Here is a 14,990-nt window from a genome sequence, read left to right as displayed (position 1 = left end):
TCCTCAAAGCCCAACATGCGATACGTAGACCATTTTTAGGAACAAGCCTGAATTAAGAACCAGTAGCCACGGCGGAGAAGAGACGGCAAACGCGTCAAGTCCGACACACCGCGCGCCGAAACCTGCAAATGTCTGACCCTGAACGCCAAGGTCACGGAGCGCCTGCGAACGGGCGGGCAGGGGGGGTGGGGGAGCTGCGGCTTCTGAGCATGCGCACAGGCAGCCGAGAGCCCCTCTGGACGGGGGCGGGGCCAGCGGTCACGTGGACGGGGCCCCGCCCACCGCGGGGTCGGTGCTGCGCTGGCCGCCGGGGGGAGCTTACCGTCCTGGAAGACGCGCTCCACGTTCAGCCCGTACGTGGCGCACGTCTCGTAGTACGTGCACCTCTTCAGGTCGCTGGACAGCTTCCGCGCCCTGGCATCGTCGATGACCCGCGGGTTCGTGGAACTTATGGCATCTGGAACAGACGAGCAAAGACAGGGTGACCACGAGTAGCTTGGGTGCTTCCCGGAACTTAAGGACCTGGGGTTGTTAAAACCTAGCTTACCCTCCAAGTAATAATCTCAAACATTTTATTCGAGTCATCCTTTGTAAAAATCCGTTTCAGAGGATCCTGCTTCTGAAATTTGGGACAAAAGAACGCCTAGGAAGACCAGAAGGAAGGCGTGAGAGTTAAATGTGGCTCCGGAGGAAAATAAAAGGGGAAAAGACACACCACGCTCGGTATTTGCAGGTGACTTTCGGTGCAGGAAGCATCCTGCAAAATGCGTCCTATGAGCAGAATTCCTACAGGTGCAGCCATTCACCCGTTCGGTGTGTGTCCACAGAGCCGCCCTTAGGTGTCTGGTCCTATTCCAGGCACAAGGCTACCCCAGTGAACACACAAAAATCTGTGCTTCACGGAGGGGCTACCAGGTCAGCCAGGGAGGGAGAGGTGGGCCGGGGAGAGAGGGGTCAGCTGGGGAGGGAGGCAGAGAACGGGGCGCAGATGGGGAGCAACCTTGAACCATACAGTGTGGGCACCAGAGCCACGTCAGGCAGGGAAGGAGGTCGAAGGTCCGTGTGCTCAGTGTGATTTTCAGGGCAGCCCCATCTACAGGAAGGCGGCAGGGCCAACCAGCCACTACCTGCGGGGGAGAGCGCCTGGTGTGTTTAAGGGAGACTGAGTCAGGAGTGGGAAGGGAGGTGGGGCAGTTGGGGGGTGTTAGTTCTAACACAGCCGCTCCTGGGCAGACCCACTTCCTACAGGATCTATGTACAGATGGGGACGTCTGAGCGGCAAAGCAGACATGTCAGGCACCTGCCACCAGTCCCCTAAAAAAGGAAGACTCGGCCCTTATTAGCTCAGTGTCCCAGATGCGTCCTATCATGAGTTCCCAGGGAGTTGCTGAGCGCCAGCCTCATGCCCGGCACACGCCAACGCAGGAAGTCCAAGATGTTAAGGCCACGGAGCTAGGTGTGAGACAGCAGGCACTTTTCAGGGACTTTTCCTGCCGTGAAGCTTTCTCAGCGGCATAAAGGCTCCCGAGCTACAGGAAACGCCCAGCTGCTCTTTAAACAAAAATCCACTGGTGGGATTTTCCCTACTACCCAGAGGAGGCGCAGCACAAGAGAAGACCTACGAGGCAGCCACAACCTTATATGTTTTGTTTACTTGGGGGCAGGAAGTGCATAAAAAAGGGGCATCTTAAGGGAAGAATTTATTCATTTTTTCCCTCTCTTTCTCTTTTTTCTTACTTTGCTTCCTATTTTATCTTCAGCCCTATGGAACAGGCCTGACCTGACAGTTTCCCTCAGAGAAATCAAGACTAACTCTGATTCATACCTCTTTTGCAGACAAAGACCTGCGCCATCTCGAGAGATGTTCCGGAACATTCCCTGGCAAGGTCCGTTACAGGGATTTGTTCAAAGAACATCTATCTTGCCCTGTCTTGCCTTACAGGTTAACAAATTTGACTTAAATTTCACAACACTTAAGAAAAAGATATACTTTTTTTTAAAGGTGTAAACATCTTTTAAGGAAACAGGAGGGAAAAAAGCTTGAAATGTGTCAATCCGGCTGATGATTTATCGCCACCTGGAGTCCCGGGCACTTCCACGGCCCCCTTTCCTCAGTGGGATGCCCACCCCGCTTCTGTGCCGTCTCATCTTCCCAGGTACAGCGACACGTCACGGGTGTGGCCGTGTCATATCTGCACCTCGTTTCAGTCAGGGCGACACAAGCCTTGTTTTTCGTTCCATCCTAATTTTGTATCCTTTCAGGGCTCGTGCCTTTTTCTCAAATAAATTTAATCTGCAGGCATTTAAAATAGAACCTGCTCGTCAAACATTACACAGCCGCCTCATTCGGAAATGTCTTGTGCCCTGACGGGACGTTCACACAGGCTCCCTGGCTCCCCGAGTGGACACGTATTCCCACAGAGCCCCTCCTCCCGCCTGTGGATGAGGCCGCGCCACATGCCAGGCGTGCTTAAAGAATGAACATAATTGTTCATCTTTCCCATTCCAGAACCTCCTACCTCCAGGCCACCAACCCCAAACACCGGAGAGAGAAGCTCAGAGTCCCTCATGTATAACCTGACCCACCTTGTATCTCCAGCATCCCACAAAACCTGTGCAAAAGCACAACAAATGAGCAGGCTTCACAGAAAGCAAGTCTGTGAGCAGTAAAAAGTGCCTGGGAGTGGAACCTTCCAGAAAGCCCACACTCACTCCACCATCTCGCCACTGGGGGGCGTCTGGGGCACTCTGGAAATTAAAGGTCTGATCAAAGACCAAGAGGAACTTGCCTAATTGCTAATACTCACGTCCCGTTCGTTTGGGACGGGGCTATGCTGAAGTATGAATGACGTCTCACAAACGAGTGTGAGGAGACTGCCAGGAATCCCTCCTCCACCCGGGCTCCCTGGCTCAGGTGCTCACTCACCCGGGGCCTCTTCAGACAAAATGCGCTCACTCAACGGATGCTTCTACCGCCAGCAGGAATAAAAAGGGGTAGGTCCTTGCAGTCAGGGCCCACGTTAGGGCCTCCCCAGAGCCTCTACGGAGCCTTCCGTCAGCGTCCTCTACAAACACACGGACCATCCTGGTGGGGGACATGGATATGCCCTCCTTCGGCTGAGGTGGGCCACAGACAGCCCCGCTCATCCCCAAGGAAGGGAAGAGAGAGACAGACGTGCTTCTGGCATCCCAACCAGGACCTCACTAAAGCTGATTACTGAGCAGCAGCCACTTATCTTACGTGTATGTGCCCACGGATGCTTCCGGTGCCTTACAGAAGTTCCTCCACTTAAACCTGGCCACAGGAGGTGGCAGTCAAGGTCACACAGCCAGGATGCCCCGATGCCAGGACTGCGTGGCCCCAACACCCAGGGACAGGACACTCCGCTCCACTCTCCACTACCCAAAACCTGGCTGTGTTAAAGACGACAACAAATGATCACATACAGCCTTCTGGCCTGGGCTGAACAAGTCCCTGCTCCCTCTCACAGCGAGTCCCCAGAAAAAAAGGCATTCTGAGTCGTAAACAGAAACCCCTTAACTCGGGCAGGCACTAAGGAGATGCCCACACCCGGTCTTTGATTTTGCTCAGAAATACCCTGGGCTGGCCTGCCGGAGTGGTGCTTGTTGGGAAGGAGTCGCTGCATCTTCAGGGAAGCTTTAAAGCAGGATCTGCTCTAGACGGGCCACCCACTATAAAACACTACTAAGAATTTTCAGGATGCCACCTCAAACATGCCAACTCCGTACTGGCGCGCCCTTGTTTCCCAGGGACCACTAGGGGGCGCTCGGGCATAAAGAACGTCTTTCCCATGGGGCTGAGGGTGGAATTCACCTGCTCTCAAGGCTTCAGGGCTGGGACCACTTGCAGCATCGGCCGCAAGAGGGCTGGCGGGGGGGGGGGGGGGGGCTCCCCATGAAACCCTGACTCTAACATTTCATATCTAGCACACAGATGATGCTTTCAGTTGGTTCCTTGCTACTTCCATTCTTGCAGCACACACACCCGCTCATCACACCCGGGGCTCATCTGCCTGAGCTCACTCTCCTCACACTAGAGCCGGTAGCACACAAACAGCTTCTTCAACACAGCCGAGTGCCTGTTTAGAAAAGTGTCACATCAGGGCTTGGAGAAAGGGAGACCAGATGTGGACGTTCTAACAAAAACAGTGTATAAATAACAACAACAAAAATGAAGGTATAATCCAAGTTTTCTTGACACGATTATGTTTTAAGTTGCCCCCGTTGCTGACAAAGCAGTTTTGAAAGTCAGCCTGCCATCTCGTTCTTAAAAACATTCTATGTGGCCTCTTACTGAAGACCCAGATGCAGACACCGGTACGTCAGTGAATCTGATAGAGAACAAGGACACTTAAGGGCTGTGGCTCTGCTAAGAGGCCAAGTTTTAAGTGACCTAGAAGAAAAGAAGAAACGTACTCATACAGGGTTAATTCTAGCCTCTGAGGGGCCTGTTAGTGAAAAAAAAAAAATTAGCTACAAATCATAACACATAACAAACGGAGCAAAATAAAACAAAACTCTGCTGTATATAAGAAATTGGTAGAATTTTAAAGATGCACCAAAAGGTAAAATAAACCTTTTAATTGCTTATTAATTGGTTTATGTAACCAAAACAATTAAGATACCCCTCCTACAGAAAACGACAGAAAACAGATTTTATTTTCCCTAGAGTAATGGGGGAGGGTTTTATTTTGAGGCTGCTGACCAAGTGATTTCTCCACAGAATCAATTCAGGAAATGTGACAATTTCAGATTCGTGGATTCTCACTGGAAAAAGCCTTCAGGAGGAAACTATTTCTTCCTCGAAGCATTTTCAGATTCCTCCACACCAAAAACAGAGGCCACAACTCCACTCACTGCTCAAGCGTTGGAATCCTTTAAACTCAACGTGCGTGCAGATGGCACTCACCCTGGGTCCCCACGAGAACCAGAGGGATCTCGCTCGTGTTCCGGTAGGTGGCCATCCGACTGTAGTAGTGGTAAACGGTCTGGAAGCTGATCTCGTCCTCTAAGCTGAAGACAAATATAACAGCGTCCACCCACATGGCAAACTGGGGAGAGAAGAAGGGGAGGAGGGAGGAAGGAACTGAGTGACGAGGCTCGGGGAGCAGAAGGGTGGGAACAGCGTCTTCGTGAGCAGAGGACACGTGGCCGGCAGACCCCTCCGTCAGGCCGAGTCTGAGGCCGGACTTTGGCTGTAACCCGTTGCTGTGGCGTCACTGACGTCCTTCTCGTAACAGCCTGGAACGGGACCCTCACCCCCTTCCCACCCAGGCCACCCCGTCTCCAAGGAATGCAAACCAGACAGGCCTCCCCGTGGGATCCTCTACCCTCCGTCCTGATCCGGCCAATGGCGGTCCCACAAATGTGAGGCAAACCCAGCCTCGTAGCAGAGCGTCTCCAACTCCACAACCACCTGACTCTGGGCCACTTTGTTCTTGTTTTCCACGCATCCAGGGGAAGCTACAGCAAATGTGCCTCGGGGCAAACAACTGCGCTGCCAGGCGCGGACGAGCCCGTTCAGTGCGAATGACCGCCTTGTAAGGCCGGAGCAGACGGAACGGAAGGTCCTGGAACCTCAGCGGCCTCCCAGGGTCGCACGTGACTGCAACAGCAGAATCACGAGCCGGTCAGGCCGGCACCAGAGATCCTCCCCTTTCCAAGGGAAAATGGAAAAATCAGTAATAGTAACGTTAAGCCTGTTTCCTTTCTCTGAGAAGCCACAGCTCCTAAGTGAGTTTTTACAGCCAAGGTACCAGCTCGGACATACGTGGGGGAATTTGGGAGGGGGGGGAAGCTCTGACTTCATGTGTTAACTGATAAGCGTATTCGCTTATATGTGGAAATTATACGTGATAAAAATGTAAATATACGTGAAGTCCAAATGAAAAACTGAGATGAGATCAAAATCTTGGCAAGAACGGATCCCGGGACAGGCCCGCCGCCCCAGCAGAGCACCCAGGACCCAGGCTGACACAGGGCACCTACCTTGCCCTCTCTCTATCTGGAGGTATGTTTTTCCTTTCTCTTCCAAGCAGTGAGGTGAGGTGTCCCCACGCATCTGAAGAGCAATCGTGGACCCGGGGACCAGACCGAGGCTGGCAAGTGCACGCCACACCTCATTCTCCCAAGGGGGCGCTCACTGCCCAGCGCCTAGTAGGTGGTGAGCACTCCGCAAACCCCCCAACCCACCCCTGTGGCTCCCCCGGCAACTGCCACACACAAAAGCCAGTTGATTGGCAGAGTTTTTACACAACCCTAGGATGACACTAGTAGCCACAAAAGAGTCCTACGACTTCATTCGTGAAGCCATTATGCTTGGGTAAGCTCCAGGAAATATTCGGAAACAACGAAAACAAACATCATGCCTCCACGTGCCTGGGAACGGTAACTTAAAAACAGGACTCTCTCCCCCTTGAATATTCAAGCACGCTCTGCCTAATTGTGTGCAAGATCCTGTCGGTCAGCTGTAAAAGGCTCCATACTGACAGCCCCCCATGGGAGAAATCCTTAATGAGGGGAAGCCGCTGGGCTAAATAACGGCCCTGAACACAGTACCTCCGGAATAAAGGACTGGTCCTCAGTTAACCGAGTAAACGTGTTCTCACAGCAAGACGCCGAGACTGAGACTCCAGTGGCGGGGGGAGTCCTGGTTCTACCCCCAGGTCGGTGCCATTCACAGGCAGAGCCCCGGAGTCTGTGCCCCTTCACCACGTCCACCCTTGGGCAAGAAGTCCCGGCCTCGGCGTCCGCGGTGGAGACGAGACTCCTCAGCACATCGTCCCGCAGGGTCGTCTCGAGGATGACATGAGCCGACCCACACGGGGCAGGCATTCGCCCACCGTTCCTGGATTCAGCTCCCAGTTTGCGCTTGGCCAGTAAATTATTATGCAAGTAAAATAAGGCACTGGGGATCAAGTAAACCGCCACCTGTGCTTTTGTATTTCCAGGATGCCCAGCCTTCAGGGAACTTCCGGAGACACCACACTGGGCTGCACGCCGGTGTTCAGAGGAGGCAGACTTGTGCCAAGAAGCCCAGTGAGCAGAATCCCCCACCCCCAACATCGGATTTCCCGATTTCGGACCGGCCACTTTCTCAATGCTCCTGCTGCTCTAGGGAGCAAACCGCTTACAGGGAACGGGAGAGGACTATGGGTCTTTCCAGAAGTCATATCAACGGAGTTGACAAATGAGCGCAAATCGTGTCTTTCCTTCCTTCTTAAAAACACAAAGTGAAAAGCAGCCACGCAGACCCAACTTCGCTCTAGGATTTTGTCTGAAGGAACAACAGAACTCGTTTCTTGGAGAGAACAGGTTCGTGGGGCTTCTGCATCACCTTTCTTGAGCACACCTGATTTCCAGAGCCATTTCTGTTGAATGGGAACCTCAACGCTGAAGCAAACGTGAAAGAAAAGGCTGCTTACCGCTTGCTTGTAATACTTACCTGTGCCTCTGGGGGGCCCCCTTCATCTCTAATCAGCAGCAGATAGCTCTGTCCGTCAACAACGATTTCTTTCTTGAATCTGCCACCTGCCACACACAAAAAATCTCGTTATACAAGAAAGACGGGGAGTGAGGAGGGCAAATAGACGTGGGCTTCGCTTGTGGAAAAATACATCCTTGGCTGTCGCCCTGGAGGCATCTCTCAGTATTTAGGACCAGCAACCACTGGATTTTAAAACAACTACTGAACTCAGATTTAAGTGTTTGTCTTTAAGGACCCGTGTTCACTTCTGATTAGAGTGCACAGCCTCCCGTGCAATGCCAGGATCACCCGTGGCCGAGAAGAGAAGAATTTTTACGTAGGCTTTGTTTGTAAATTCGGGAATTCTCTCTCACTGGGAACACGATGCACAGAGTTCAGAAACAGAGAGCATTGAAATGATCATTCTCTTGTTGGGTTTTGCAAAACGGGAACGAATTTTTCATGCTGAACAGGTGCCTAGTGTACAAGATTTTGATAAATTCAAGGGCTGAGAACCTGTATTCTCCTCAAGAGAAACCCAGTTTTTGAAAGGAAAACACAGAACATGGGAATGGTGTTTCCGTATTCACGGGGCACAAGTAAGGGAAGGATGCTCAATACTACACACGTGTTAGACAGAACTACTGGATGGTATCTCCCCACGGGTCGAGACAGAGCGGGGCAGCTGGCTGGCGGAGGGGGGTGGGGTTAGAGAGCGCGCTGTGTTAGCGGGAAACCACCAGGGACCCTGCCGGGGCGCCGTGCGTATACATAGGTGGGGCGGGGGCTGGCTCTCAACATCTCGGCCCCGCACACACCCAGGTGGGGTGGGACATGTCAGTGTCCCGTGCAGCTCCTCGCAGCACCCCGGGCCACCTCTGGTGGGTGAGGGAAGTGCGCGCACCTCTGGGTCCCTCTGCTGTCTCCAAGGACAAACTACCTTCCGAGATTCCGGGCTCTGAATCCACTCTAGCTAATAATCAGCGGCATTCTGATTTCTTGTTTTTGAGAGAGGAACACATCATCACTGCCTGCTCTCATTTTCAGGCCTTGGCACAGACACCTTCCAGAAACACCACCTACACCCCCAAATGACCACGCCCTGGAGAACCAGGGGGGCAGAGCTTCCCCGGCCCAGAGGCTGTGTGTCCGCCCTCCGCCTCCAGGGGTCGCATCGGCTCCGGGTGGGCTCATCTTCCAAAGCGAGCACACGTGTGTGCACAGACAGACGTGCGCACACACAGACGCACATGCACACAGACGCACACACCCACTCCCTTCCGGGCACCGATGCAACACGTAAAACACACCTGCTTTCTCTGGTGTTCAGTCTGCTCCCATAAGAAAAACCGAAGAAAACTTTCCAACATTCAGATCAAACACATAAACTCCCATTCTGATCCCCTGCGTGGGCACGACACTGAAGAAAGAGGGCAGAGGACAGAGAAGGGAACAGGCGTGTCTGCGCCTGTCGGAAGACTAGCCGATGACTTCCGGTCCCCACATCACAGACTCCTTGTAGGTAAACGAGTATGGCACCCTTTTCCCAGCTGAGCTGTCGTGACTATAAAGTGAGCCAGGAAACATGTGGCACAGAAGCCCCCGACCCCCCCCCCCCCCCCGGTGCAACACGGCCACAAGACTGCAATGCTGGGGGACCCGGACTTCCTTATTCACCTCTCTCTCTACCTCAGTGTCCCCAGCTGTAAAATGGGACCACCTCATCCTGCGGGCAGGCGCCCACCTGAAGGGCAGTGACATTGGCAATTATTACTAGCGCTATTCAAAGTTTCTGCCAGCGGTCATCACGCGCTTTTATAAAAGACACACTTAACGTTTAATAAACCTACTTAGAAAAGTTAGCCCAAGTTGCAATAGTAATCAATATCACTTCTGTATTTTCCACAACTTAAAAGAACCCGCTATTTCTTGGCAAGATGAACTGAATTCAGCCTTTCGTGAAAACACAATGTTAGATGGGAAATCTGTACTGGGGGAAAAGCCTTTTTCTTCCCCTCTTGTTGCCAGAGGTCTGACAAGTCATACCGAGAGCGACACGGGAAAACCAACAGGTATTTGTTTACAAATTCAAAAATCTCTCCTCTGGTTCCTGGTGCCTCGATCCAGGCTCCTGAATGAGGGTGACAGTCACCGCGAACCCGCCCGAGCTAACAGTGCACTTCAGACCAAGTCTGCCGAGAGAAGATCTGACGCACGTTTTTAAAGCCCTCACATCACAGGAAAATACTTGTGCTCGCAGCTGAGTGGTTTCAAGGCAGGTCATGTGATGTCACATCAGCGGGGCCCTCTGCTGGGAGGGACTGGTCTGGGCGGCACCTTGCATGTCCTTTCGGCCACAGAGTTCTGCCTGTGCTCAGGGAAATGGAGACGAGCGGTTTCTTGGTCGGCACGGGGGCCGAGCGGCATGGCACCCTTGGTGTCCCAGCGGGTATTTTAAAAACCCCGGTGATCATCAAGCATCCCGCAATCTGCAAGTGGCTAATTATCACATCCTAAAAGAGCCACATCAATTTCATGCGGTGCATTACTGCTATTATGGGTGGAGCTGTGCACCCCCAAATTCACACGCTGAAGTCCTAACACCCAGTGCCTCAGAATGTGATCTTAGTTGCAAATAAATCCACTGCACATGTGAGGCGTTAAGATGAGCTCATACTAGCACAGGATGGGCCCCTTAACCAATGACTGGTGCCTTTAGGAAAGGGGAAATTTTGGTGAAGATTAAGGCAGGGGCTTTGTAAGCCAAGAAACACCAAAGATGCCCCCAAACCATGAGAAGCCAGGAGACCGGCCTGGAACAGGTCTGTCTCGTGAGCTCGGACTTCTGGCCTCCAGTATGGCGGGAGAACAAATCTATGTTGTGCCGAGCGCCCCGGTTCGTGGCCCATTGTTACAGCCACCCTGGCAAGCTAAAATATGCTCTGATGCCAAGTTTCTGTCCTGGTGGTCCGCCATCCCCCAGAATGAGTTCGCACACTCTCTCTCTCCACCCAGCTTATCCCTAGAGCATTTCAAAACCCCCTTTGTTCTCTCCATCCCAACTGTCCATATCCATTGAAATCACCTAGGCTTCTCAGCTAGGTTTCCGCACGAGTTTCCTGCCTGCCTCATACCTGCTCTCAGCCTCAGGCCCACCCCACAGCACCCCACAACCTGAGGGAACCGCACAACGCCGCAGAGCTGGCCCCGGGACCCTGCCTCCCCGCCAGCAGGCCCTGAGCCCCCAGCACCCGAGTGCACAGAGGCCTGCCCTGGGCATCCTGGCCACACACATCCGATTCCTCACTAGTCCGGGTCGTCTCCGGGCAGGAAGGGAGCAGCAGAGCCTGTCCCTGGGACCACACCCGCTCCCCAAGTCCCAGCATCCCTCCGCCGCCCAGCTGACCACCCCCCCCACCTCTCCAGGGAGCGAGAACCCGCTGGGCGTCAGCACCCAGTCCTCCCGGAACGGCGTGGGGCTGACTGAGGACCTCCCCCTTGGACGCCCTGCTCCGCGGCACCTGCGGGGTGAATTTCACACCAATTCTTTCGTTCTCTTCTCTTCATGTGTGTTTGTGGAGCCTTGTTCACAAATGATGCTTCCAGATGGTTCAGTCATCGTATTCAAGTCAAGAAGGGTTTGCACCGACCCCTCTGTTTGTTCCTCCATAATCTCTGTCTTTGTAACCTCAGCAAAGGATTCTAGACCTTCTAAAAGGAGGGGTGATCCTTTCTTCCACCCGGAAAGACCCCTCCCAATTCTAAAATCACTTTACATCTCCCCCCACCCCCGGATATATAATTAGTATGTCTTTTCAATACTTTACAACTACAGATATTAGCTTCCTGTGATTGGCTGATGTTATTTTTCCTGGTACTATCTATACATACCTCAGGAAAAGAGATTAAATACTCCTATGCATTTGCCATGAACCTGAAGATTTAACAATTAGATAAAATTCAGCCAGGTGCTTAAGCATTAAGAATGGGGTCAGTAAAAGTGATAGATAAATAAGCTCCTACCACTGATCATCAGCAGACTTGACTAGCATGGGGCCACTGTGTACTGGGGAGACGTGGTCTGGCACGGAAATAAAGCTCATTTTCTACGGATTTTTTTTTTTTTTAAAGATTTTATCTTATTTTTTTAAAGTAATCTCTACACCAATGTGGGGCTTGAACTCACAACCCTGAGATCAAGAGTCCTAAGCTGTAGCGACTGAGCCGGCCGGGCACCCCTCTACCGTTTACTTTAGAAACAAAGGGGCAAAGCCTCAGGAGGAAACCGTGTTGCTCCGCACTGGCCCGCATTCAGCAGAGGCCACCACTCTTGCTACTTAAATTCGAACACACCGCCTGGTCCCAGGCATCAGATCTTTTCCTCCCAAGATCTTAGAGGGCACCACCAACACCACAACCTACTTCGCTTTTCATGTAGGTGTGTTGATGCCTATTTTATATTCCAATTTCCAATTACTTTCCTGCAGGTCTACGCGACCCAATTCTGTGTTCCTGGCACTCAGTGCCCAGTCTTCCCCGCAGCCAACACGATAATCCGCATTTATTATGCGGATGCAGCTCAGCTTTCTGGGGCTGCCGGATATCATGATGTAACATCAAATTACTGTTACTTTTCCGAAGTGTCCCCCAACCTGACCTCGTAGTGGAAACCATCAACAGGTGTCTGGCCCGGCACACCTGTCTACAGGTGCAGAGGGCGCGGGGGGGGGGGGGGCAGGGGAGAGCCGACCCCCGGGGGGCCACAGAGCCCACACACAGCTGCTGATCTGCCGGCCCTACCGTGGCACCAGGGCCCCGTTCCCGTGAGGACATGTCCACGAGAACAGAAAACTGATGCCCCTCGTCCCTTATGTCCATTCCTTCCAAAGATGTAGTGAGGCCAGCAGGGGGAAACGGCACCACGTTAAGCACTCGGCAGAGACGTGCGGCTCTTTTTGTCTGAACTCAACCTCACGTGCGACTTAGTGATTTCTCTGGTTCACCCAAAGGCAGGTTTTCAGGCTTCCCAGAAAACTTCCCTGTGTACCTCTGTGTGCCCTTGAGCTTGCGTTCTTAAGCGAGTCCCCTTCATTTCTTCCCAAAACGGGTAAGAGGCGGACTGGACCGGACCTCCCAAGAACAGGGACGCGGATGTCCGTGTGTTGTGAACAGCACACCAGGAATATGGCAATTCTACACGTCTTTCAAAAAGACTCGAGGAAGTCTCTTACGATCCAACGTGATCAATCACTCTAAAGGTCTCAAGGTTGAAACGGAGTCCCGCTCTCATTCCTGGGAACCAGTTTTAAATTTGGGATGCTTAGGGTGAGTAAAACAACTGGTCCTGAGCAGGACCTGGGTTCCTTCTAATATTTAATTCACGGTAGGTGGGATCGATCGACAGTGGAGGGCGATTTACACGCAGAGGTCTAAGTGCTCACCTGTGTTGTCATTCTGCTTTAAGGGGGGGAAAAAAAGCAAACTAAATTTTCCTATGAAAAAGAAGCTTTCTTGGGAGTGATCACTGCCAACAGATATTTGACATTTCTGTTTCTATCATTTTGTCTGATGGGACTGAAAGCTATTAATGTACCGTTAACAGTTCTCTGAGCAAGAGAAAGCAATGCTAGTAACAGAGACCTAGAACACGCGATAGATCACAAAGCACTCTTCTTCCCACGTGGTCTCCGCTGTTGCCGAGGGCACAAACAGCACTACTGACATCCTCGTGTCCTTGGGGAGGAAAAGGTCAGACGCTGACCAAGCCCCCACGCCAGCGCGTGGCAGGAAGGAAACCCAAACCCAGATGTGCCCAGAGATCCCTGCACTCCTCTCTCCCACGTGAGATTCTGCTCAGACAGGGTGCACGTGACACCACCCAGGCCACAGATGAGCCTCGCAGCCTTTGCGCAATCTCCCAGCACCCAGGGGCCACCTGGGAACACGGGGGATGGCCCTGTCCTTGCTCTGCCCACAGCTCCAAGATCAGCCCTGTACTGAGAGCACGAAACAGAAAACGGCTCACCGTGTTTGTTTGTTTGTTTTTCTCCTGTGGATTTTAATCTTCACTTTTTCATGCTTTGGCAAAGGATGAAAATGATTTTTGACTTTCAATCTGCATCTGTAGAGTGTATCATTTCCCTTTTCCAAGGGAAAGGGGAGGGGCATCGTCCTAGCCTCTGATAAGGACGCGGCTGGGATCCGAGGCTTCCCGGAGGCACAAGCTGGCCTCGGGGCTGGTCGGCAATCGCCGGCTGTGGCTCGGGCTGGGACACACATCAGGGACTGAGCCCCCTGCGCTCACCACGTAGACATTCTCGGCCATGAAAACCTTCCTAACGTTCGCCTGAAGTGTTCTTCTCCGCATGGCCCCAACAGAACGAATATCTGCAAATTTTATTGTTTCCTAATTATTTAAGACAAGTGGAATGAGAGGGACACTTTGAAAAAGACTAGGATTTTATTTCTCCCTGGGAGAACATTAAAAAAATTCATCATGAACATGCCAGAAATTTTTTAAAGTTAACTTTGTCTTTTTAAGTGTGATGAAGATCCCAAAGTCAGCAACTTATTAACATGGAGGTTTTACAGAGGTTTTGTACTGTGACATTTAAAAGGAATTTTGTTTGAACCGTGTATGATTTTTATGCTAAGAAAAAAGTTTCATTGGTAATGTATTAGTTTACAAAATTTAACAGAGTCAGATTTCATTGCCTCTGCCAATTTTTTTTAAAACCTACATTGTTTACAAAAAAAAAAAAAAGTAGCAACTACAGAAACGGACCAGCGGCAAGGATGAATGCAGTGGTTGCTAAATACTTCCCTGGGTAAACGCTCAGGGTCAGGACTCCAGGAAAAAGAGGGGTTAAACATGGACATGGTATTTCCTTGGGCAGGCCGTGTCTCTCATGACTTCATTTCACCCAGATCTAAGTAAAATAACAAAGGAAGATCAGGAAAGAAGTCAAAGTCCTAGATTAACATGGCAGATCTGAACTTCGCTATCACTGGATTTCCTTTTCTTTATTCCTAATAAAACAAAGGGAAGAAAGTAAGCAGCAGGAGGAAGAACATTCACTGTCCACTGAGAAAAGAGGTGTAGCTTCATAATAAAACCTCGAAAACAGTGGCCCTAAGATGAGAAGGAAGACTCCAGGGCTGGGCAGGACAGGGCTCCTAATTCCCACCCCCTCCCCACCCCAGGGGTCAACAACAGCGCCCCCAAAAGGCAGAGGAAGAAATGTGGCAGCACAACCACAGATGTGAACGGCCCTAAGGCTCTCTGGAGGCAAAAAGAACTCCAGGATGCAGGGGGCCCCTGGGGAATGACAATATGTAGTCCATCTCCCCCCCCACCCCCACCACCCCATGAGTGCAGAGAGCCCGGATCAGGACATTGGCACATTCACAGGAAAAGCAGAGCCCATCTGTGACCGTGGTTTGGAGGTGGTTCCCCGAGAGAGGAGAGGAAAGGGATGGGAAGGGCAGGATGATGCATTTATAC

General features: G+C 51.9%; 1 protein-coding gene across 20 annotated transcripts in view; it reads right to left on the bottom strand.

The window, feature by feature from the left end:
- Positions 1 to 14,990, bottom strand: part of AGAP1 (ArfGAP with GTPase domain, ankyrin repeat and PH domain 1) — a 553,911-nt gene that overhangs the window by 329,387 nt on the left and 209,534 nt on the right. For all 20 annotated transcript variants that reach the window (XR_006713257.1, XM_045481824.1, XM_045481825.1 and 17 more), the window contains 3 exons: positions 7,466 to 7,551; positions 4,931 to 5,072; positions 323 to 457 (listed from right to left, as the gene is read on the bottom strand). Coding sequence is in view for 19 of the 20 variants with exons in the window: in XM_045481824.1 (XP_045337780.1) it covers positions 323 to 457; positions 4,931 to 5,072; positions 7,466 to 7,551 (363 nt within the window). In the remaining variant the exon portion in view is untranslated. The remainder of the gene's footprint in view (positions 1 to 322; positions 458 to 4,930; positions 5,073 to 7,465; positions 7,552 to 14,990) is intronic.

This window comes from Leopardus geoffroyi, chromosome C1 (assembly GCF_018350155.1).
Source record: "Leopardus geoffroyi isolate Oge1 chromosome C1, O.geoffroyi_Oge1_pat1.0, whole genome shotgun sequence".
Lineage (NCBI taxonomy): Eukaryota > Metazoa > Chordata > Mammalia > Carnivora > Felidae > Leopardus > Leopardus geoffroyi.
This window is presented reverse-complemented; position numbering and strand designations above follow the sequence as displayed.